Source organism: Tachyglossus aculeatus, chromosome 18 (assembly GCF_015852505.1).
Source record: "Tachyglossus aculeatus isolate mTacAcu1 chromosome 18, mTacAcu1.pri, whole genome shotgun sequence".
NCBI classification, from domain to species: domain Eukaryota; kingdom Metazoa; phylum Chordata; class Mammalia; order Monotremata; family Tachyglossidae; genus Tachyglossus; species Tachyglossus aculeatus.
Genome location: NC_052083.1, coordinates 36540318 through 36561945, shown reverse-complemented (window position 1 = coordinate 36561945; position 21628 = coordinate 36540318). Strand labels below are relative to the sequence as shown.

General features: G+C 53.6%; 1 protein-coding gene across 1 annotated transcript; it reads right to left on the bottom strand.

Moving 5' to 3' along the window:
* Positions 1-1684: 1684 nt before the first annotated feature.
* KLF17 (Kruppel like factor 17) lies at positions 1685-21239 on the bottom strand. Its single transcript, XM_038760135.1, has 4 exons — positions 21174-21239; positions 5682-5960; positions 2173-3217; positions 1685-2034 (listed from the first exon to the last, which is right to left on the bottom strand). Exons 1-4 carry the CDS (start codon positions 21237-21239, stop codon positions 1859-1861), a joined length of 1566 nt encoding a protein of 521 aa, XP_038616063.1. The 3' UTR covers positions 1685-1858.
* Positions 21240-21628: the final 389 nt, after the last annotated feature.

Here is a 21628-nt window from a genome sequence, read left to right as displayed (position 1 = left end):
TCCCTCCAATCCCGGGGTCCATCCTGGGGGGTTAAGGGGAGTTAGCTGGCATAGGTGGTCCCTCGACCACCCTAACACTACCGGATGTTTGCAGGCCGTGGATCGGAGCCCCAGCTGGCCATTCCACCACCCTGGCCTCGCCCTGCTGACTCACCTGCTCTCTAACCAAACAGTCCACGCCCTCCGAGCCTACCGGGCCTCCCTCCCTGGGCCAGCTCCACCCCGGAACCTCGGGCTTCCTCAGACTGGCTCTTGGGAGCCCCGGTGCCCATCCCCACATCGCCAGGTTCCCCGCCCACTGCCCTGCACGCCCCCCAGGCCTGACGAGCTATGAGAGGGGACCGGGTGGGAAGAGCCCCCCGAATTTCCAGCAGTCAGCCCCACCCTTCTTCTACCACTGCTCAGGGCCCTCAGCACCAGGGCCATCCCACCTCCGCCGCCCTTAAGTTGGCTTTCACACACCGAGCATCCGCGACCGCCCATTCCCCGTAACAACACACATGTAACGCCCCTGCCGGGTGCCCGGCCAAAGTGGGTACGCCAATGGGACACAAGCCACCGTCTCAACCCTCGATTCCCACAGGCCTGATCTGAGCCGATTCCACCGGCCAGCTCTACGTTCCACTCTCCACGGCCACCTGAAGACGTCCCCTCCCACCCTCCCCAAGCCCCTGACCCCAGGACCCACAGGGCCTGTCTCCAACCCCACCCTCAAACACATCCCCTCTCTGCCAGTCTGCGCTCAGGTGCCCGAGGTGGCACCCCTGCCCGTTCCCCCCGCTCCCCGACGCCACAGGCCCAGACAGGCCCAGCTTCCCCCACGGCGGGAGCCCGCGTGGGAGGAGTTGCGGGGGGGACGGTGCGGGCGGGCCGGCCCTGCCGGTTACAGCCAAGTCCCTGGCAGCTGCCACCACCCCTCTGCTTAGTCACCGCGGCTGAATGCGGGAGGAACAGGGTGGCAGGCAGGCAGCCGCCCCGGGCCGCTGGGCGCACACCCCGGCACCCTCCATGTTTCCCAGTCCTGCCCCCAACCCGTCCAGCGGGTGTGCCTGGGGGAGGGAGGAGGAGGCCCAAGATCAGTCACTCAATCTTGACCCAGGCCTGGGCGGGCTACCCTACGGCAGCCCTTCTCTCTCTCTCTCTTTCTCTCTCTCTATATATAATATGTACTTTATTTTACATGACATCAGCTCTCCCTGCTTTGCATATATAAAAGTGGGGCTGCCCCACCCCCTGGGGAACCCCAACAGGTGGGGGTGGGGCTCAGCGAGGAAGCGGGGGGGAGGGTACCGTCCCCTACCCCCACAAAAATATTTTAGACATTTATATATTAGACCCATCTCAGTAACTGTACAAACATGGTGGAGAGGGAGGGAAATCTAAGACCCCCCCCCTCCTCGCCCACCCTCCTGGCCGATTTCAGTTATACTTCATCCTCCACCCCCCCAGTCTCCCAACCCCTTCCTCCTTTCCTTTGAAGAAAAGGGCAGTTTCCTTCCAGGAGGAAAACCTGGGAGAAAGGAAGGGGTTTGGGGGGTGGTGGGGAGGGAGAGAGGAGGAGAGAGCAAGCGTTCTGTACAAATGTGTAGCAAAATAAAAGACTCTCACCCCCCCACCCACCCAGCCTCCGCTCCCCCTGAAGGCCGGCCGCCCCCGCAGCGGCCTACTGGAGAAGCGTCCACACCAGGAGGCTCGGAAATCGCGGCCGGGCGGGGGGCGAGGCGGTCGGCAGGCTTCCAGCCTAAGCCTGCCCTCGGCCCTTCCCTCCCCCTGCCCCCCGCAGTCCAGTTCGGCCCCGGGGTGCCTGCCTCGGTCAGTGTCCGGCCCCCGCAATGTGGGGGGCCCCCAAGAGGGCATCTCACATGTGCCTCTTCATGTGCAGGGCGAGGTGGTCGGAGCGGGAGAAGGCCCGCTCGCACAGTTGGCACTGGAAAGGCCGGTGGCCCGTGTGTTTTCGGTAGTGCCTGGTCAGCTCGTCGGAGCGGGCGAACTTCCAGCCGCAGCCGTCCCAGGTACAGTGGTAGGGCTTCTCACCTGGGGGGCGGGGAGGGAGAACCCCTGGGTCAGCCGGGACGGGCACCCGTCCCCGTCCCCCCACCTGTCCCGGGGCCCGGGTCCGGCAGAGCGGGGGCACTGGGCCTGGGAAGCCCCCACCCCCAAGCTCTGGCTCACCCGTGTGCGTCCGCATGTGGGCCTTGAGGTGGGAGCTCTTCGTGTAGGTCTTGCCACATCCGGGGTATTCACAGTTGTGCGTGGCCGTGCGTTTGCGGGCCCAGGCTCGCCGTCCCCTCTTGGGCTTGGTGCCGTCGTCGGGGCCGGGCAGGGCCAGGTGGGGGTGCGGGAGGGGAGGGGGCCCCAGCCCCGGAAAGTAGTCGAGCACGGGGGAGTGCGGCGGGGTGACCATGAGGCCGTGCAGGCCCGGGGGCGGCGGGGGCGGCCCCGGGGGGGCCTTGAGCCCCCCGTCCCGGAACATGCTGAAGTGGCCGTGGAACTGCGGCGGAGGGGCCGGGGTCCCGAAGTGGGACGGGCCGGGGTAGGGCCCCCCTAGGCCGAAGGCCTGGCCGTGCAGCTCGGCCAGCAGGCCCGGGGGTGGCCGGTCCCCGGGGCCCAGCCCGTCGGGGGGCGGCCCGGTCCGCAGGTGCTGCCCGAAGGCCGGGGGCAGCCGTCGGAGGGGCTTCTGCTCGGGGGGGACCAGGCAGGCCCCGCCGCCCAGCATGCAGGCGGGCTCTTCCGACGGCTCCGTCTTGATGCGAGGCGGGCCCAGGGCGCCCCGCAGCTCGGTGTACTCCCGGGGTCTTGGCGGGGGCGGGGGCGGCGGGGGCAGCTCGCAGGACCCCCCGCCACCGTTCAGGGGACCCAGGAGTTCGGCCACGTAGCTGTGCGGCTGGCCGTCGGGGTAGACGGGGGGCAAGGCGAACTTGGCGGCAGGGCCCGGGTAGGAGCCGTCGCTGTCGTAGGAGGTGGCACCGCAGCTCTCGGGGGTCTCGGGCAGGGGGTAGCACGACGACGGGGGGCCGTGCGGGGGCGGGGGAGGGGGCGGCGGCGGGGGAGGCGGCGGGGGCTGGGCCGGGGTCGCGCCCCCGCTCCCGCCCCCCGGCCCCCCGGCCGTGTGCGCCAGGATGAAGTCCAAGTCCACGAATTTGCCCAGCTCGTCCTCTTCCTTCTTGATCTGGGCCAGCTCCGCCAGGAGGAGGGGAGAGGGCTCCGGGGGCAGCCGCTGGGGAGGGGGCGGGCACAGTCGGGGGGTCGGAGTGGATCCCTCCACCCCGGGCGACCCCCCACCCCCGCCCCACCCCGACACTCCCCCCCGGGCTCCCAAACCAGGCCGGCGGGTTGGCGTTTCCCGGCTGCCACTCGAGGGTCGGCGAGGCCCCCTCCTCCAAGTTGGCCTCCGGGCCCCCTCCCCGGGCTAAGGGCGACCCCGAGACCCCCCTCCCCGTCCTCTCCCGCCTTCATCCATCCCGCGCTTTGTTCCCACCGCCGCTGTCCGCCTCCCGGGATCCCGAGCTCTCCGGGCCTTTCAATTCTGCCTCATTTACCCCCTGTAGAAGACTCCCCGACCTCTCCGACGCCCGTCCCCCAGACCCGCCCCCCGATCCTCGAACCCTTCAACGGCGGGGAACCCTCGAACTCAGCACCTCCCCTCCCCTTGAGGCCCGGGTGCCCGGCGCGCGTTTGAGGTTGGCGGACAGTGACCGGTCCGGCTCCTCTGCCCCGGTAGCCTCGACTCCCGGTAGCCCCGAGCTGGTCTCCGACCTCCCTCTCGACCCCCGTACCCCGGCCTGGCCCCTCCCAGGACCCCCGTACCCAGGGCTGGTCCCCCCCCAGGACCCCCCGTACCCAGGCCTGGGCTTTCCCAGGACCCCCCGTATCCAGGGCTGGTCCTTCCCGGGAGTCCCCCCGTATCCCGGGCTGGTCCCTCCCAGGACCCCCGCACCCAGTGCTGGTCCCTCCCAGGCCCCCCGCACCCAGTGCTGGTCCCTCCTAGGACCCCCGTACCCAGGGCTGGTCCCTCCCAGGAGCCCCCCGTACCCCGGGATGGTCCTTTCCAGGACCCCTGTACCCAGGCCTGGGCTTTCCCAGGGCCCCCGTATCCAGGCCTGGGATTTCTCAGGACCCCCATGCTCCGGGCTGGTCCTTCCTGGGATCCCCGCACCCCGGGGTGGTCCTTCCCAGGACCCCCGCACCCAGGGCTGGTCCCTCCCAGGACCCCCGTACCCAGGGCTGGTCCCTGCCAGGAGGCCCTCGTACGCCGGGATGGTCCTTTCCAGGACCCCCGTACCCAGGCCTGGGCTTTCCCAGGACCCCCCGTATCCAGGCCTGAGATTTCTCAGGACCCCCATACTCCGGGCTGGTCCTTCCCGGGAGTCCCCCGTATCCCGGGCTGGTCCTTCCTAGGATCCCCGCACCCCGGGCTGGTCCTTCCCAGGACCCCCGCACCCAGGGCTGGTCCCTCCCAGGACCCCCGTACCCAGGGCTGGTCCCTCCCAGGAGACCCCCGTACCCCGGGCTGGTCCTTTCCAGGACCCCCGTACCCAGGCCTGGGCTTTCCCAGGACCCCCGTATCCAGGCCTGGGATTTCTCAGGACCCCCATGCTCCGGGCTGGTACTTCCCAGGAGAACCCCGTATCCCGCGCTGGTCCTTCCTAGGGATCCCCGCACCCCGGGGTGGTCTTTCCCAGGACCTCCGCACTCCGGGCTGGTCCTTCCCAGGACCCCCGCACCCCGGGGTGGTCCCTCCCAGGACCCCCGTACCCAGGACTGGTCCTTTCCAGGAGACCCCCGTACCCCGGGCTGGTCCTTCCCAGGGCCCCCCGTACCCAGGCCTGGGCTTTCCCAGGACCCCCGTATCCAGGGCTGGGCTTTCTCAGGACCCCCATACTCCGGGCTGGTCCTTCCCAGGAGACTCCCGTATCTCGGGCTAGTCCTTCCTAAGATCCCCGCACCCCGGGGTGGTCCTTCCCAGGACCCCCGCACCCCGGGCTGGTCCTTCCCAAGACTCCCGCACCCCAAGGTGGTCCCTCCCAAGACCCCCACACCCAGGGCTGGTCCCTCCCAGGACCCCCGTACCCAAGGCTGGTTCTTCCCAGGAGACCCCCGTACCCAGGGCTGGTCCTTCCCAGGACCCCCCGTACCCAGGCCTGGGCTTTCCCAGGACCCCCCGTATCCAGGGCTGGGCTTTACAGGACCCCCATACTCCGGGCTGGTCCTTCCCAGGAGACCCCCGTATCTCGGGCTAGTCCTTCCTAAGATCCCCGCCCCCCGGGCTGATCCTTCCCAGGACCCCCGCCCCCCGGGCTGGTCCCCTCCAGGACCCCCGCCCCCCAGGCTGGTCACCTCCAGGACCCCCGCACCCCGGCCTGGTCCCCCCCCAGGACCCCCACACCCCAGCTGTTCCTTCCCAGGACCCCCGCCCCCGAGGCTGGTCCCCTCCAGGACCCCCGCACCCCAAACTGGTCCCCTCCAGGACCCCCGCACCCCGGCCTGGTCCCCCCCAAGACCCCCACACCCCAGCTGTTCCTTCCCAGGACCCCCGCCCCCCAGGCTGGTCCCCCCCCCCAAGACCCCCCACCCCCCCGGCTGGTCATTCCCAAGACCCCCACCCCCCGGCTGGTCATTCCCAAGACCCCCGCACGCCGGGCTGGCCCTTCCCAGGACCCCACCACCCGCCCTTAGGTCACCTGGAGCATGGAGGGCAGCTTGTCGTGGGCCGGCAGCAGGTGGGCAAAGGTGGCAATGGAGGGCAGGGCCGGCTCGTCCAGTGCCACGGCCATAGCGTGGGGGCCGGGGGCGGCGGGGGGGAGGTCGGGGCCCGGCCCGGGCTGAGCTGCTCCGGGTGGGCTGGGGTTGAGCCGGGCTGGGCCTGTCCCTCCGGTGCCCCCCGGTGCCCCCGGTGCCCCCCGGTGCCCGCCCTCCCTTGGCTCCGGCTGGGGCGGCGGCGGCGGCGGCGGACCAGGGAACTTTCGGGCAAAACTTGGGAATCGGGGACTAAGGAGCCGGTCCTTGCCGGCGGCCTGTTAATAGCTCCCCCGCGCCCTGATTGGCCGCGCCCACCCCGTCCATCAAAATCCACCGCCCCCCATTGGCTGGCGGCGAGGGCAGGGGGCGGGGCCGCCCCCCCCCCCAACGAGCGTTGACGCCGGCAGTCCCGGGCCCTCGGGCCGGGGGACACCCCAACCCCGGCCCCCCCATCGGTCGGTCAATCCTATTTTCTGTTTTAATGGCATTTATTAAGCGCTTACTACGTGCATAGCACTGTTCTAAGCGCTGGGGGGTTACAAGGTGATCAGGTTGTCCCATGGGGGGCTCACAGTCTTCATCCCCATTTTCCAGATGAGGAAACTGAGGCACAGAGAATAATAACAATAATAATAATAATAATGATGATGGCATTTATCAAGCGCTTACTATGTGCAAAGCACTGTTCTAAGCGCTGGGGAGTTCACAATCAATCAATCAATCGTATTTATTGAGCGCCTACTATGTGCAGAGCACTGTACTAAGCGCTTGGGAAGTACAAATTGGCATCACATAGAGACAGTCCCTACCCAACAGTGGGCTCACAGTCTAAAAGGGGGAGACAGAGAACAGAACCAAACATACCAACAAAATAAAATAAGTAGGATAGAAATGTACAAGTAAAATAAATAAATAAATAAATAAATAGAGTAATGAATATGTACAACCATATATACATATATACAGGTGCTGTGGGGAAGGGAAGGAGGTAAGACGGGGGGATGGAGAGGGGGACGAGGGGGAGAGGAAAGAAGGGGCTCAGTCTGGGAAGGCCTCCTGGAGGAGGTGAGCTCTCAGCAGGGCCTTGAAGGGAGGAAGAGAGCTAGCTTGGCGGATGGGCAGAGGGAGGGCATTCCAGGCCCGGGGGATGACGTGGGCCGGGGGTCGATGGCGGGACAGGCGAGAGCGAGGTACAGTGAGGAGATTAGTGGTGGAGGAGCGGAGGGTGCGGGCTGGGCTGGAGAAGGACAGAAGGGAGGTGAGGTAGGAGGGGGCGAGGTGATCAGGTTGTCCCACGGGGGGGCTCACAGTCTTAATCCCCATTTTATAGATGAGATAACTAAGGCCCAGAGAAGTGAAGTGACTTGCCCAAAGTCACACGGCTGGGATTTGAACCCATGACCTCTGACTCCAAAGCCCGGGCTCTTTCCACTGAGCCACACTGCTATTCATTATCCTAGACTGTGAGCCCACTGTTGGGTAGGGACCGTCTCTATATGTTGCCAACTTGTACTTCCCAAGCGCTTAGTGCAGTGCTCTGCACACAGTAAGAGCTCAATAAATACGATTGAATGAATGAATGAATGGGTAGGGACCGTCTCTATATGTTGCCAACTTGTACTTCCCAAGTGCTTAGCGCAGTGCTCTGCACACAGTAAGTGCTCAATAAATACGATTGAATGAATGAATCCTTCATAATAATAACGACAATAAGGATGGTATTTCATTCATTCATTCAATCGTATTTATTGAGTGCTTACTGTGTGCAGGGCACTGTACTGAGCGGCTGGGAAGTACAAGTTGGCAACATATAGAGACGGCCCCTACCCAACAGCGGGCTCACAGTCTAGAAGGGGTAGACAGACAACAAAACAAAATATATAAACCAAATAAAATGAATAGAATAAAATAGAATAAATATGTACAAGTAAAATAAATAGAGTAATAAATATGTACAAACATATATACATATTCATTCATTCATTCATTCAATCGTATTTATTGAGTGCTTACTGTGTGCAGAGCACTGGACTGAGAGCTTGGGAAGTCCAAGTTGGCAACATATAGAGACGGTCCCTACCCAACAGCGGGCTCACAGTCTAGAAGGGGGAGACAGACAACAAAACAAAACATATAAACCAAATAAAATAAATAGAATAAATATGTACAAGTAAAATAAATAGAGTAATAAATATGTACGAACATATATACATATATACAGGTGCTGTGGGGAGGGGAAGGAGGTAAGGCGGGGGAATGGGGAGGGAGAGTAGGGGGAGAGGAAGGAGGGGGCTCAGTCTGGGAAGGCCTCCTGGAGGAGGTATTTGTTCATAATAATTGGGCTATTTCAGCTGGGTGGCTTTGGGCCAGTCCCTTCACTTCTCTGGGCCTCCGTGACCTCATCTGGAAAATGGGGATAATAATAATAATAATGGCATTTGTTAAGCACTTACTATGTGCCAAGCACTGTTCTAAGCGCTGGGGGGGATAACAAGGTGATCAGGTTGTCCCACGTGGGGCTCACAGTCTTCACCCCCACTTTACAGATGAGGGAACTGAGGCACAGAGAAGTGAAGTGACTTGGCCAAAGTCACACAGCTGACAAGTGGTGGAGCCAGGATTAGAACCCATGACCTCTGACTCCCAAGCCCAGGCTCTTTCCACTGGGATGAAGACTGGGAGCCCCATATGGGACAACCTGATCACATTGTATCCCCCCAGCGCTTAGAACAGTTGCTTGGCACGTAGTAAGTGCTTAACAAGTACCATCATTATTATTATTTCATTGAGAAGCAGCGTGGGTTAGTGGAAAGAGCCCAGGCTTGGGAATCAGAGGTCGTGGGTTCGAATCCCAGCTCCGCCACTTGTCAGCTGTGTGACTTTGGGCAAGTCACTTCACTTCTCTGGGCCACTGTTACTTCATCTGGAAAATGGGGATGAAGACTGTGAGCCCCAAGTGGGACAACCTGATGACCTTGTACCTACCCCAGCGCTTAGAACAGTGTTTGGCACATAGTAAACGTTTAACAAATGTCAGCTGTGGGACTTTGGGCAAGTCACTTCACTTCTCTGTGCCGGAGTTACCCCATTTGTAAAATGGGGATTAAGACTGTGAGCCCCCTGTGGGACAACCTGATCACCTTGTAACCTCCCCAGCGCTTAGAACAGTGCTTTGCACATAGTAAGCGCTTAATAAATGTCATTTAAAAAACCCAAATACTATCATCATTATTATTATTAAGAGCCCGGGCTTGGGAGTCAGAGGTCATGGGTTCCAATTCTGGCTCCGCTACTTGTCAGCTGTGTGACTTTGGGCAAGTCACTTCACTTCTCTGGGCCTCTGTTACCTCATCTGTAAAATGGGGATTAATCAATCAATCAATCAATCGTATTTATTGAGTGCTTACTGTGTGCAGAGCACTGTACTAAGCACTTGTGAAGTACAAGTTGGCAACATATAGAGACAGTCCCTACCTAACAGTGGGCTCACAGTCTAGAAGACCATGAGCCCCACGTGGGACAACCTGATGACCTTGTATCTAGCCCAGCGCTTAGAACAGTGCTTGGCACATAGTAAGCACTTAATAAATACCAACATTATCATTATTATTCATTTATTCCCAGACTGAGCCCCTTTATCCTCTCCTCCTCCTCCCCTTCTCCCCCACTCCCTCCCTCTGCCCTACCCCCTTCCCCTCCCCTCGGCACTGGTGTCTATTTGTACATATTTATGACTATTTTATTAATGATGTGTATATGTCTATAATTCTATTTTGATGGTATTGACACCCATCTACTTGTTCTGTTCTGCTGTCTGTCTCCCCCCTTCTAGACTGTGAGCCTGTTGTTGGTTAGGGACTGTATACGTTGCCGAATTGTACTTTCCAAACACTTAGTACAGTGCTCTGCACACAGTAAGCACTCAATAAATACGATTGAATGAATGAAATTCATTGATTCGTTCATATTTATTATTAATAATAAGAATGGTATTTGTTCATACTAATTATGCTATTTCATGCATGCATTCATTCCATTGTTTTATTAATAATAATAATTGTAATATGTATTCATAATAATCATGCTATTTCATTCATTCACTTGTTCTTGTTAATAATGATAATAATGATATTTGGTCATAATAATTATGTTAATTCATTCATTCATTCAATAGTATTTATTGAGCACTTACTATGTGCAGAGCACTGTACTAAGCACTTGGAAAGTACAAATCGACAGCAGATAGAGACAATCCCTACCCAACAACGGGCTCACAGTCTAGAAGAGGGGAGACAGACAACAAAACAAAACAAGGAGACAAGCGTCAAGAGCATCAAAATAGATAGAATTATAGGTATATATACATATCATTAATAAAATTAGTAGAGTAATAAATATGTACAAATATACACAAGTGCTGTGGGCAGGGGAAGGGGGAACAGAGGAGCATTTGTTATTTGTTATGCGCTTACTATTTCTGCCTGTTTACTTGCTTTGATGTCTGTCTCCCCCCTTCTCGACTGTGAGCCCCTTGTGGGCAGGGATTGTCTCTATTTTGTTGCTGAATTGTACCTTCCAAGCGCTTAGTACAGTGCTCTGCAAACAGTAAGCACTCAATAAATACGATTGAATGAATGAATGTAAACCCAGTGTGGGCAGGGATTGTCTATTGCTGAATTGTATTTTCCAAGCGCTTAGTATTCATTCGTTCATATTTATTGAGCGCTGACTGTGTGCGGAGTTTAGTACAGTGCTCTGCACAGAGCGCTCAATGAATGCGATTGAATGAATGAATGAATGAATGAATGAAAGAATGTGCCTGGCACTGTTCTAAGTATTGGCGTGAGGTAGATCCAAGAAAATCCAGTTGGACACAGTCTGTGTCCCACAGTCTTAATCCCCATTTTACAGATGGGGGGAACTGAGGCACAGAGAAGTGAAGTGACTTGCCCAAGGCCACACAGCAGACAAGTGGCAGACCCGGGATTAGAACCCATGACCTTCTGACTCGCATCCCGTGCTCTATCCACTAGAACAGCTTGCTCCTCTACGAATGATAGTATTTGCTAATCAATCAATCAATCATATTTATTGAGCGCTTACTATGTGCAGAGCACTGTACTAAGCGCTTGGGAAGTACAAATTGGCAACATATAAAGACAGTCCCTACCCAACATTGGGCTCACAGTCTAAAAGACTGCTAAGCACTTACTATGTGCAAAGCACTGTTCTAAGCGCTAGGGTTGGGAAAGAGCACGGGTTTGAGAGGCAGAGGACGTGGGTTCTGGTCCAAGCTCTGCCACTTGTCTGCTGTGTGACCTCGGGCAACTCACTTCACTTCTCTGTGCCTCAGTTACCTCATCTGTGAAATGGGGATGAAGACTGTGAGCCCCACGTGGGACAATCTGATTATCTTGTCCCTACCCCAGAGTATAGAACAGTGCTTGGCATATAGTAAGCAATTAATACATACCATTATTATTATTATTATTACAAGGTAATCAGGTTGTCCCACATGGGGCTCACAGTCTTCATCCCCGTTTTACTGATGAGAAAACTGAGGCCCAGAGAAGTGAAGTAACTTGCCCAAGGACACTTCCCAAGCGCTTAGTACAGTGCTCTGCACACGGTAAGCGCTCAATAAATGCGATTGAATGAATGAATGAAAGGACACACAGCAGAGGAGTGGCGGAGCCGGGATTTTATTGAGCGCTTATTCTGTGCAGAGCACTGTACTAAGCGCTTGGGAGAGGACAATACAGCAATGAAGAGGGACCATCCAACGAGCTCACAGTCGCGGGGGGAGACATCAGTACAAGTCAACAGGCATCAATATAAATAAATAAAAATACAGATATATACATAAGGGCCGTGGGGAGGGGAGGAAGAGCAAAGGGAGTCAGGGGGAGGCGGTTTGCTTTGATGTCCGTCTCAATCAATCAATCAATCAATCAATCAATCGTATTTATTGAGCGCTTACTATGTGCAGAGCACTGTACTAAGCGCTTGGGAAGTACAAATTGGCAACACATAGAGACAGTCCCTACCCAACAGTGGGCTCACAGTCTAAAAGGGGGAGACAGAGAACAGAACCAAAGATACCAACAAAATAAAATAAATAGGATAGAAATGTACAAGTAAGATAAATAAATAAATAAATAAATAAATAGAGTAATAAATATGTCTCCCCCCTTCTAGACTGTCAACCCGCTGTGGGCAGGGATTGTCTCTCTTTATTGCTGAATTTGTACTTTCCAAGCGCTCAGTACAGTGCTCTGCGCAGTCAGCGCTCAATAAATACGACCGAATGAATGACTCTTCGCTGCCCTTTAGCAGCGCGTTAATCGCGGTCTCTAAGTATTTAGCGCCTAAAGGAGCGGTGGGCCAGAGCCCCATCCCCCCGGGGGTCTCGGGGTATTTTAGCCCCTTCCCCAAATGATCGCCAAGCGTTTAGCGGGTCAGCGAGGCCCTCGCCCCAGGCTCTTCCCTCCTCGCCACTCTCCCTTCCCCTTCTCCCTTAATGATGTGTATAGATCTATAATTCTATTTATGTTGATAATAATTATAATAATAATGGCATTTATTAAGCGCTTACTATGTGCAAAGCACTGCTCTAAGCGCTGGGGAGGTTACAAGGTGATCAGGTTGTCCCACGGGGGGCTCACAGTCATAATCCCCATTTTACAGATGATGCTATTGAGGCCTTTCTACTTGTTTTGTTTTGTTGTCTGACTCCCCCTCCTAGACTGCGAGCCCGTTGTCGGATAAGGACTGTCTCTGTTGTCGAATTGTACTTTCCAAGCGCTTAGTAATAATAATAATAATAATAATGATGGTATATCATCATCAATCGTATTTATTGAGCGCTTACTGTGTGCAGAGAACTGTACTAAGCGCTTGGGAAGTACAAGTTGGCAACATATAGAGACAGTCCCTACCCAACAGTGGGCTCACAGTCTAAAAGGGGAAATATGTTAAGCGCTTACTATGTGCAAAGCACTGTTCTAAGCGCTGGGGAGGTTACAAGGTGATCAGGTTGTCCCACGGGGGGCTCACAGTTTTAATCCCCATTTTCCAGATGAGGTAACTGAGGCCCAGAGAAGTGAAGTGACTTTCCCAAAGTCACACAGCTGACAGTTAACGGAGCCGGGATTTGAACCCATGACCTGTGACTCCAGAGCCCGGGCTCTTTCCACTGTGCCACGCTGCTTCTCCACAGCGCTCTGCACACAGCAAGCGCTCAATAAATATGATGGAATGAATGAATGTATGCCCGTTTACTTGGTTTGTTGTCTGTCTCCCCCTGTGAGCCCGTTGTTGGGTAGGGATTGTCTCTATCTGTTGCCGAATTGTACTTTCCAGGCGCTTAGTACAGTGCTCTGCTTACTATAGAGTAGCAGAGTGGCTTAGTGGAAAGACCATAGGCTTGGGAGTCAGAGGTTGTGGGTTCTAATCCCGCCTCCACCACTTGTCCTGCTGTGTGACCTTAGGCAAGTCACTTAACTTCTCTGTGCCTCAGTTCCCTTCACTGGAAAATGGGGATTAAGACTGCGAGCCCCCCGTGGGACAACCCCAACGCTTAGAACAGTGCTTGGCACATAAGAAGCGCTTAATAAATACAGCGTGGCTCAGTGGAAAGAGCCCGGGCTTTGGAGTCAGAGTTCATGGGTTCAAATCCCAGCTCAGCCAGTTGTCAACTGTGTGACTTTGGGCAAGTCACTTCACTTCTCTGTGTCTCAGTTACCTCATCTGGAAAATGTGGATTAAGACCGCGAGCCCCCCGTGGGACAACCTGATCACCTTGTAACCTCCCCAGCGCTTAGAGCAGTGCTTTGCACATAGTAAGCGCTTAATAAATACCATTATTATTATAATTATTATCAACATCATTAAGTGCTTCATTCATTAAGCGCTTAATCAATCAATCAATCAATCGTATTTATTGAGCGCTTACTGTGTGCAGAGCACTGTACTAAGCGCTTGGGAAGTACAAGATGGCAACATTTAGAGACAGTCCCTACCCAACAGTGGGCTCACAGTCTAGAAGGGGGAGACAGAGAACAAAAACAAACATATTAACAAAATAAAATAAATAGAATAGATATGTACAAGCAAAATAAATAAATAAATAAATAAATAAATAAATAGAGTAATAAATATGTACAGACATACATACAAATATATAGGTGCTGTGGGGAAGGGAAGGAGGTAACTACCACCATCATCATCATTATCATCATCACACAGAAAGTGCCCAAGAAATACGATTGAATCATCATCAATCATATTTATTGAGTGCTTACTGTGTGCAGAGCACTGTACTAAGCGCTTGGGAAGTACAAGTTGGCAACATATAGAGACAGTCCCTACCCAACAGTGGGCTCGCAGTCAAAAAGGGGGAGACCGAGAACAAAACCAAACATACTAACATAAAATAAATAGAATAGATATGTACAAGTAAAATAAATAAATAAATAGAGTAATAAATATGTACAGACATATATACATATATACAGGTGCTGTGGGGAAGGGAAGGAGGTAACTACCACCGTCCTCATCATCATCACACAGAAAGTGCCCAAGAAATACGATTGAATCATCATCAATCGTATTTATTGTGCGCTTCCTGTGTGCAGAGCACTGTACTAAGCGCTTGGGAAGCATAAGTTGGCAACATATAGAGACAGTCCCTACCCAACAGTGGGCTCACAGTCTAAAATTGAATGAATGAATTGATTGGGGTAGTCAATTACCCCTAGCCCCAGTCCCGTTGAGGGAGAGGACGCTTTGCCCTGGGGGCAGAAATGGGGACGGTGGGTCGGCCGGGTGGGTGGGTTGAGGAGGGGGGTCGACCCCGCCAGGCCTTTGAATTGCAGATGAGGCCCGGCTCGACAGGGCCGCATACTCCCAGCATCACCGCGTTATCTCCGGGGGGAGGGCGCGGCCAGGGTTGGGGGAGCTGGGGGGGACGAGGAGCCTGCTTGGTGGGACGGCCTGGGAGTCCTTGCGAGGGACCTTGTGAATCCTCAGAGTGTGTAAGAAGGAGGGCTGTGCCTGCGTGTGTGCGTGTGTGTGTGTAGAGGTGATTCCAATAATAATAATGCTGGCATTGTTTGATGATGATGATGGCATTTGTTAAGCGCTTACTATGTGCAAAGCACTGTTCTAAGCTCTGGGGGGGGATACAAGGTGATCAGGTTGTCCCACGTGGGCCTTACAGTCATCATCCCCATTTTACAGATGAGGTAACTGCGGCTCCAAGAAGTTAAGTGACTTGCCCAAGGTCACACAGCAGACATACGGCAGAGCCGGGACTCGAACCCATGACCGCTTTAAGCGCTTTCTATGTGCCAAGCACTTTTCTAAGCGCTGGGGTAGATACAAGGTAATTAGGTTGTCCCACGTGGGGCTCACAATCTTAACCGTGGCTCAGCGGACACAGCACGGGCTTTGGAGTCAGAGGGCAGGGGTTCGAATCCCGGCTCCGCCACATGTCTGCTGGGTGACCTTGGGCAAGTCACTTAACTTCTCGGAGTCTCAGTTACCTCACCTGTAAAATGGGGATGATTGTGAGCCCCAAGCAGGACAACCAGATCACCTTGTATGCCCCCAGCGCTGAGAAGCAGCGTGGCTCATTGGAAAGAGCCCGGGCTTCAGAGTCAGAGGCCATGGGTTTGAATTCCGGCTCGGCCACATGTCTGCTGTGTGACCTGGGGCAAGTCACTTCACTTCTCTGAGCCTCAGTTCCCTCATCTGTAAAATGGGGATTAAGACTGTGAGCCCCACGTGGGACAACTTGATCACCTTGTATCCCCCCCCCCAGCGCTTAGAACAGTGCCCTGCACATAGTAAGCGCTTAACAAATACCATCATTATTATTATAACAGTGCTTTGCACATAGTAAGTGCTTAACAAATGCCATTATTATTATTATTAATCCCCATTTTACTACATGCCAAGCTCTGCTAATAATAATAATGATGGCATTGGTAAGTGCTTACTATGTGCCAAGCACTGTTAATAGTAATCATTCATTCAATCGTATTGAGCACTCACTGTGCAGAGCACTGTACAGGTTGGCAACATATAGAGACGGTCCCAACCCAACAACGGGCTCACAGTCTAGAAGGGGGTGACAGACAACAAAACAAAACATGTGGACAGGTGTCAAGTCAATAATGATGGTATTTGGTAATTATTTACTGTGTGTCCCAGCACTGTTCTAAACTCTGGGGTACATAGGAGGTAATCAGGCTGTCCCATGTGAGGCTCACAGTCTTAATCCCCAGTTTACAGATGAGGTAAATGAGGCACAGAGACGTTAAATGACTTGCCCAAAGTCACACAGCTGTTAAGTGGTGGAGTCAGGATTAGAACCCATGACCTCTGACTCCCAACCCCTTGCTCTTTCTAATAATAATGATAATGGCACTTAAGTACTTACTTGCACTTACTTGTACTGATAATGTAGCCGCTGTTGGGTAGCGACCGTGTCTATATGTTGCCAACTTGTACTTCCCAGGCACTTAGTGCAGTGCTCTGCACACAGTAAGCACCCAATAAATACGATTGAATGAATGACAGTGGTGGAGCCAGAATTAGAGCACATACCCTCTGACTCCCAAGCTCGGCCTCTTTCCACTGACCCACACTGCCTCTCGGCATGTGGCTGAGATTCTGTTAGCACCTAACAGAGAAGCAGCGTGGCTCAGTGGAAAAAGCCCGGGTTTTGGAGTCAGAGGTCATGGGTTCAAATTCCAGCTCTGCCAATTGTCAACTGTGTGACTTGGACAAGTCAACTTCTCTGTGCCTCAGTTCCCTCATCTGTAAAATGGGGATTAAGACTGTGAGCCCAACGTGGGACAACCTGATCACCTTGTAACCTCCCCAGCACTTAGAACAGTGCTTTGCACATAGTAAGCGCTTAATAAATGCCATCATCATTATTATTATTGTTACTATTATTACCTATGCCAGTGTGAGGCCAGGGGCATTCGGATCTGTCCTGGGTAGATTGTGCGTGTGGTGGGTGTGAATCCGGGGGTCCTCGCCCTTTCCCCGATATTCAGTCTTCCACCCCGTCCCTCCCCTTCCCCTCAGGCCCACACCTGGCATCGCGCTTTTCCTCCTAAAGCCCCCTTAGTTTTGGCTCGGAGAGGCCTTAGAACAATGCTCTGCACACAGTAAGCGCTTAATAAATGCCATCAAAAAAAAAAAAAAGGAGAAGGAAGGGTCCCCCCTCACCGGGCACCCGGAGTCTCCCAGGCCAACATCCTGGAAAAAAGGCTCAGGTAGTGGCCAGGGGAAGGGAGGGCAGGGGTCGTCCAGACCCGCCTAACCCTGGGAATTTGAAGGAGGTGAAAAGGCCTGACTTCTGGCCTTCCTTCCTACCCGCCTCTTCCCTCTCCCCTTCCCTGCAGGCTTTGGCAGTTCTGGGAGAGACTGGAAGGGGGAGGGGGGCCTCTGGCCTAGCTAAACCTCCTCTAAATCCCCTCCCTTAGCCCCCTCCCCCAAAGCCTAACCCTGTCGTTGCCCTTGGCCCGGGCCTACCCTCTGACCTCTGTCTGAGGACCTCTGCCGTCCCATGCTCCTCCTCCCACTATTTCTCCACCTCCTCTCTGCCCCCCTGCTTGCTCTCTGCCTCGGCCAGCTCCCCCAGCCTCTCCCCCAGCCCCTGACCACTCGCCTCCTCTTCCTAGTTCATTCAAGCAGCGTGGCTCAGTGGAAAGAGCACGGGCTTTGGAGTCAGAGGTCATGGGTTCGAATCCTGGCTCCGCCACAGTCCTGCTGTGTGAACTTTGGGCAAGTCACTCACTTCTCTGAGCCTCAGTTACCTCATCTGTAAAATGGGGATTAAGACTGTGAGCCCCACATGGGACAACATGCCAACTTGTTGCCAACTTGTACTTCCCAAGCGCTTAGTACAGTGCTCTGCACACAGTAAGCGCTCAATAAATACAATTGATTGACAACCTGATCACCTTGTAACCTCTCCAGCGCTTAGAACAGTGCTTTGCACATAGTAAGCGCTTAATAAATGTCATTATTATTATTATTATTACTGTGTGCAGAGCCCTGTACTAAGCGCTTGGAAAGTACAATTCAGCAACAAAAGGTAGTTTCTTTTCCCCTTCTAGGAATCTCATTCTTTCTCAGCTCTTCTCCCTTGTCCCCTGCCCTTCATGTAGACTCTTCAGAGCCTCCCCCTTCCCACCCAGTTAATAATAATAATAATAATGGTATTTGTTAAGCACTTCCTATGTGCCATGCACTATTCTAAGCTCTGGGTTAGATACAGGGTAATCAGTTTGTCCCACGTGGGGCTCACAGTCTTCATCCCCATTTTATAGATGAGGTAACTGAGGCTCAGAGAAGTAAAGTGACTTTACCAAGGTCACACAGCAGACATGTGGCAGAGTAGGGATTTGAACCCATGACCTCTGACTCCCACTGAGCCACACTGCTTCTCTATGCCTCTTAACGTCTCTGTGCCTCAGTTACCTCAACTGTAAAATGGGGATTAAGACTGTGAATCCCACGTGGGACTCACCTGATCACTTTGTATCCTCCCCAGTGCTTGGAACAGTGCTGTGCACATAGTAAGTGCTTAACAAATGCCATCATCATCATCCTCATCATTATGTCCAGCCTTCCCTGTAGCCCTGGCACCCACACCTTTCTCCTTGCTGGCCGCCTTTCTCCCTTTCTCTCCCTTTTCCAGAGTCAGAAGGAACTCTGGTGCCAGCTCCCCTCTTCCCCTCAACCCATGGCTCCCTCCCTCCCCTATACACCCCGTCTGTCAAACAATCTATAATATTAATAGAGCAACAAATATGTGCAGGACTGTGTGCTGTATGCCTACTGTATAAGCACTTGGGAGAGTGTGGTAGAATTAGTAGAAAAGGACCCTGCCCTTGGGGTGTTTTACAGTCTAAGACCTCTCCCCTCCCCACCCCTCTTCCATTTCTCCCTTCCTCCCATGCACCTCCTCAAGGCTGCTTCTCATTCATTCCTTCAATCGTATTTATTGAATGCTTACTGGGTGCAGAGCACTGTACTAAGCGCTTGGGAGAGTATCTCCAATCACTGACTCTGTCCCTCCACTACAGGCCAGCCTAACCTGGCCCCTAAACCAACAAGAACCTCCCCCGCAAAGGGACTGAAGACCTTAGAACTTTTGTTTACACAACTATCCTAAGCACTTATGTATGTGTCGTTTTGCATTCATTTGCATTTATTTATTGATCTGTCCTGCTATACTCCCCCCAGCTAACAACAGCTGTGGTTTTCTTTCTCCAGCTCCACACTATTTGTAAATAATTTGTGTCTTTCTATCTCCCCCCCAACCTTCCCTCCTTGAGGGCAGGGACCAAGTCTGCTTTTATTGAACTCTTCCCAAATAGTTACTGTAATCAATCAATCAATAGGATTTATTGTGTATCTACTGTGTCAAATACTTGGGAGAGTACAATAGTTAGAAGACATGGTTCCTAGCTTGCCGTCTAGCCTGGTGGGTGAGCCAAGAGAAGGGATAAGCTCACCGTAGGCACTGTCAATACTATCGAGTGATTGATTGATTGAAGCAGAGACAGAGCAGGCAGCTTGGATGCTCTTCAATTCCCAGACCTCTCTCTCTCTCTTTCGGTCAGTCCGTCTGTCCCAGTGGCTGTCTTTCTCCCCGCCAGACCACTGGTAGGGCACAGAGCTTTGCCCTCCTCACCGCCATCACAGTCACGGCTACCCTTGCCAACCCGCCCTGTCCCTGGCACCACGATCACCACGGGCCACTGCCGTTACAAGGCCGTAGTCCCCTGCGGCTGTCCTGGGAGAGGTCCGGAAACAAATCAGCCCTGCAGTGAAGAGAGGTGGGGGGAAAGGCCAGAAGAGACCACCCCCTCCCCAGTCTCTCGGACAGGACTATAATAACAAATGTAGTAGTTGTTAAGCATTTATTACATGCCAAGCACTAAGCGCTAGGGTAGAGGCAGGATATTCAGATCGGGCACAGTCTCTGCGTGGCATGGGGCTCACAGTCTACGTAGGTGAGAGAACAGATATTTCACCCCCATTTTACAGATGAGGCAACTGAGGCACAGAGAAGTTAAATAACTTGCCCAAGGCCATGAACGGAGGAACCGGAATTAGAACCCCGGTCTTCCGACTCCCAGGCCTGTGATCTTTTCACTATGTTACACTGCTTTGCTTTCATCTTTAATCCATTTCACCTACTGGGTGACACGGGAATCTTTGAGGCTCCAGGCAAGTCTTGAGTCCCAGCAATCAATCAAACAATTGTATTTATTGAGCTGCTACTGCATGCAGGGCACTGTACTAAGCACTTGGGAGAGTTCAGTAGAACAGTATAACAGAGTTGGTAGAAATGTTCCCAGCCCACAACAAGTTTACAGTCTAGAGGACAAATTTACAGTCCAGCAACCAGGATTTCCTGATGTGTGTATGTGTGTATTTGTTCTCTTCTCCCCCATTTGAGATTGCAAACTCCTTTAAAGGCAGGAACTCTGTCTGGAGCTCCTCAGGAACCTCCAGTGGTTGCCCATCCATCTCCACATTAAACGGAAACTGCTCACCATTGGCTTTGGAGCGCTCCATCACCTTGCCCTCTCCTACCTCACTTTGCCACTCTTCTACTTCAAACCGGCCTGCAGACTTCACTCCTCTCATGCCAATCTTCTCATCAATCTCGTCTATCTCGCCGCCAGCCTCTCGCCCACGTCCTGCCTCTGTTCTGGAACTCCCTCCCTCTTCATATCCGACAGACAATTATTCTCCCCCACTTCAAAGCCTTACTGAAAGTTCATCTCCTCCAAGAGGCCTTCTCTGATTAAGCCCTCTTTTCCTTTTCCTCAACTCCCTTCGGCATCACCCTGACTTGCTCCCTTTATTCATCCCCCCTCTCAATATCTGTAATTTATTTATTTATATTAATGTCTGCCTCTCCTTCTAGATTGTAAGGTTGTTTTGGGCAGGGAATATGTCTGTTACATTGCATTCTCCCAAACACTTAGTACAGTGAACTGCACACAGTCAGCACTGAATAATATAGGATTGACTAATTGGTTGTCTGCTAATCTCCAGTGGCTTCTTCCCAGCATCTAGTGAAGTACCTAGCACATGTGATAATGATGACGATGATGATGATAGTAACAATAATACTGGTATTTGTTAAGCATTTACTATGTGCTTACTGTTCTAAGCGCTGGGGGAGATACAAGGTAATCAGGTTGTCCGTCCCGCAAGGGGCTCACAGTTTTAATTCCCATTTTACAGATGAGGTAACTGAAGCACAGAGAAGTTAACTGACTTGCCCAAAGTCACACAGCTGACAAGTGGCGGGGCTGGAATGAGAACCCATGACCTCTGACTCCCAAATCCATGCTCTTTCCACTAAGCCACGCTGCTTCTCTAGCACAGACCATGACTGTGATGATGAAGGTCTCCAGGGAAGGAGAGTTGCAGCCTTCCTTGGTCAGCCATTCCATTGTCTCAAAATCCTCAGTGCCAGAAACTTTTCCCCTTTATCTTTTCTCCCGCCCCCCAACCCTTCCTCCTCTCCCTTCCCTTCCCTCCTCCACAGTGGACGCTTAGTGAATACCATTACCACTGTGCTACTACTAGTCAATCAATCCATTTCAGATATTTACGGGGCACCTACTCTGTGCAGGCCAACGACCTAATTGCTTGGGAGAATAAAATAAACATTAGTAGTCGATGCCTTCAAGGAGTTTACAATTCAGCAGGGGAGCAGAGGCTTGAGATGATGGGAAATCCAGGAGCCGGTGGCTTTTTCCAGGAAGTCCTAGCTGATTAAGTGGATCAGGGAAAGCTGTCACCCCAGGCTGCTGCCAGGGGCAGAGCTTAGATCCGTGTA